This window comes from Condylura cristata, unplaced genomic scaffold (genome assembly GCF_000260355.1).
Source record: "Condylura cristata isolate star-nosed mole 26May11 unplaced genomic scaffold, ConCri1.0 scaffold00010, whole genome shotgun sequence".
NCBI classification, from domain to species: domain Eukaryota; kingdom Metazoa; phylum Chordata; class Mammalia; order Eulipotyphla; family Talpidae; genus Condylura; species Condylura cristata.
The window spans coordinates 196,032-198,699 of NW_004567111.1; the positions used below are offsets into that span (position 1 = coordinate 196,032).

The 2,668-nt window shown below is 59.9% G+C and overlaps 1 protein-coding gene across 1 annotated transcript in view; it reads left to right on the top strand.

Moving 5' to 3' along the window:
* Positions 1–1,405: 1,405 nt before the first annotated feature.
* LOC105853466 (SHC-transforming protein 1-like) overlaps positions 1,406–2,668 on the top strand; it is a 2,867-nt gene continuing 1,604 nt past the window's right edge. Inside the window, exons 1-4 of the mRNA XM_012723150.1 lie at positions 1,406–1,633; positions 1,964–2,017; positions 2,139–2,190; positions 2,274–2,660. Of these exons, the coding sequence (XP_012578604.1) occupies positions 1,406–1,633; positions 1,964–2,017; positions 2,139–2,190; positions 2,274–2,660 (721 nt within the window). The remainder of the gene's footprint in view (positions 1,634–1,963; positions 2,018–2,138; positions 2,191–2,273; positions 2,661–2,668) is intronic.

Genomic DNA, 2,668 nt, shown 5'->3' on the forward strand with positions numbered 1-2,668 from the left:
GCCTCTCACGGCCCCCGAGCGGCTCCCGCGTCCTCCCCCTGCGGCCTGCTCCTCAGTCCGCACCCTTCGCCCCTGGCCCACAGCTGGGAGGCTGCTCTGGGCACACTCTTCACTGTCCCCCATCTTCCCCGCGTCTTATCCCCAGGGTCCTGTGAGCTGAACAGGGCTGTTCCAGCGCGGGGCTGTCTCCCAGCGCTTACGGCTCCCACCTCTTGGCTGTCCCCTCCATTGCCCATGACGCCGCCCTGACTGCGCTCGGGTCACCGGGAACGGCTGTCCCAGGGGCTTTATCCGAGAGCCCGTTTGGTTCCGTCTTAAAACAGCTTGCTCTGGCGGGAGGGACGACCCCCCGCGCCCCCCTTCTCTGCGTCCCCTTTCTCTCCGGGTTCTCCTGTTTCCCGTGTTTCCGGCAGCAGCTGTTCTAGTTAAGTTTTTGACTAAGAGACTCAATAACTCATTTATACTCGAGATGGAGACGCGTGCTAAGGCCTTTTCAGGTGCTGTGTGGCACGGGTGGGTACATCTGGCAGTTTCCTCCACCCAAGAGAGACTGTCATGGCGTCCTCACCCCAGAATCTTCCAAAGTTGTATGGTTTTTTTTTTCTGTCCTCAAAAAAGAAATGGATTCATGTGTGCAAATAGCACCCATCGTTTTAATCGTCTATATGGAACTGCTCTGACACAGATACAAATACAGCCAATCGTCTCGCACCCAGCCACCACTGCCAAGAACTAGTAATGACGTGATTTCATAGTACGTCGCATTCACATTCATTTTCAGTGGCTGATTACAATGACCTGACGTGTTAGCTTTATTACATCTGTTCAAGTGTATGAAAAAACGCCACAGACCTTTTGCTAGTTTACATAAAGCCATCTTCCTAAATAAACTATTTGAGTGGAGCTGCCTTTCCAAACGCCAAAGAACTCCATGGTAGAACACCTTCTTCATGTACGGTATAATTTATTCCTGACATCCAAGCCGTAAAAAATAAGGAGAAGAAAACATCTGAACTCTAACAGCGTATCCTGCCTGGTATGCAGACAGCACAGGGGTGATTAAAGTGAGAGGAAATTTTGATTTATTTTATGTAGCTCATTTTCGCTTTCATGGCTGAAAGCTGCAAGAATCTAGTAATTGCCCCAGGATGTTCACGCCATGCTGTAGGGCAGAGTCTGTGTTCTGTGTTATTCCAGGGACAGAGGGGGAAGCCCCCTCGCTGTGCAGAGGGAGGCAGACAGGGAGGGCAGGGAGGAAGGGACAGAGGAAGGAGAAAGGAAGAAGAGTAGGACAGAGAGCAAGACATGAGCATGAGGGGCCTGGGTGACCTCCAGCAGGGCGGAGCCCTCCGCCGACGTGACCGCCCAGGCCGCCCTGCTCCTGTCATCTCAGGGTACTCCTGCAATGTGCACCCCTCGTCTGAGGCGCAGAGACCTAGAGACACAGAACCTGCGGACGCAGAAACGCCAGCAGGGGCAGGGGGCTGCTCGCCAGCAGGACAAGAAGGGGGATTCTGTGCTCCCCCAAGCCGGTGGGGCCACCACACTCAGGTGTGAGACCTCAGATGCCGCCTCTGGGGCTGCTGTGCCCCAGCTTGTCCCAGCCCGCTCCATCCTCTTCAAGCAGCCCCTGGCTTGGGGGCGCCTGGGAGTGGCTGCCGCTTCGGCAGGGCGGCCGGGCAGACCCCGGCCAGCCGCCAGGCCCGAGACAGTGTGCCCCCCGGGGAGGGCCGGGCCCTTCCCCCACGCGCTTGGCTGCCGAGGCCGCTGCAGCGGGCCTGGCTTGGGGGCGCCTGGCTTGGGGGCGCCCGTCTGGCTGGACTCTGGGTCCCCCTGTTGCCCAGATCGTGTAGCTCTTCCCAGTTCCCTCCCTGTGGCTCTGTCCAGAGACTGCCCTGAACCCCAGCGTCCCCTGGCCCTGAAAAGGGGGACCCTTGTGATATGAATGTCTCTCTTTGGTCAGATCATCGCCAACCACCACATGCAGTCCATCTCCTTCGCGTCTGGCGGCGACACGGTAAGGCCAGGGCTCCAGTGGACTCGGCCCTTCTGTCCTGCCCCGCTGGGCGTGGCAGCCAGGGAGACCTGCTGGGGTGTCCAGGCTGGTGGCTCCTCCCACCTGCCCACTTTCTCCCCAGGACATGACAGATTACGTGGCCTATGTGGCCAAGGATCCCATCAACCAGAGAGGTGAGGTGCCGTGGGGCTGGGCGGGGTGCCGGAGGCCCTTGGCTGGCCGGGGGCCCTGACCCCACAACGCGGTGCCCTCCCAGCCTGCCACATCCTGGAGTGCTGCGGGGGCCTGGCGCAGAGCGTCATCAGCACCGTGGGCCAAGCCTTCGAGCTGCGCTTCAAGCAGTACCTGCACAGCCCGCCCAAGGTGGTGGGACCTCTGGGAAGGTACCGGCTGCCTCCCCCCACCCTCCCTGGGCCGGGCCTGGCGGGGGCTTGGCCCTTCTCTCTCTGGTCAGGCCACGGAGGCGGGGAGCCGCTGTGGGCACACTCGGAGGGCGGGCCGGCTTCGTGCCAGCAGCCCTATCCATGGACACCAGAATCTGAATCTCCCGTGACTCCCTGGCCGCCGACGGCTGACCTTTGGATGTTTCTTTGTGGCTTTCAAATATGGAAGCCGTTCTCAACCCCAAGCCACTGCCACGGCAGTGCCACA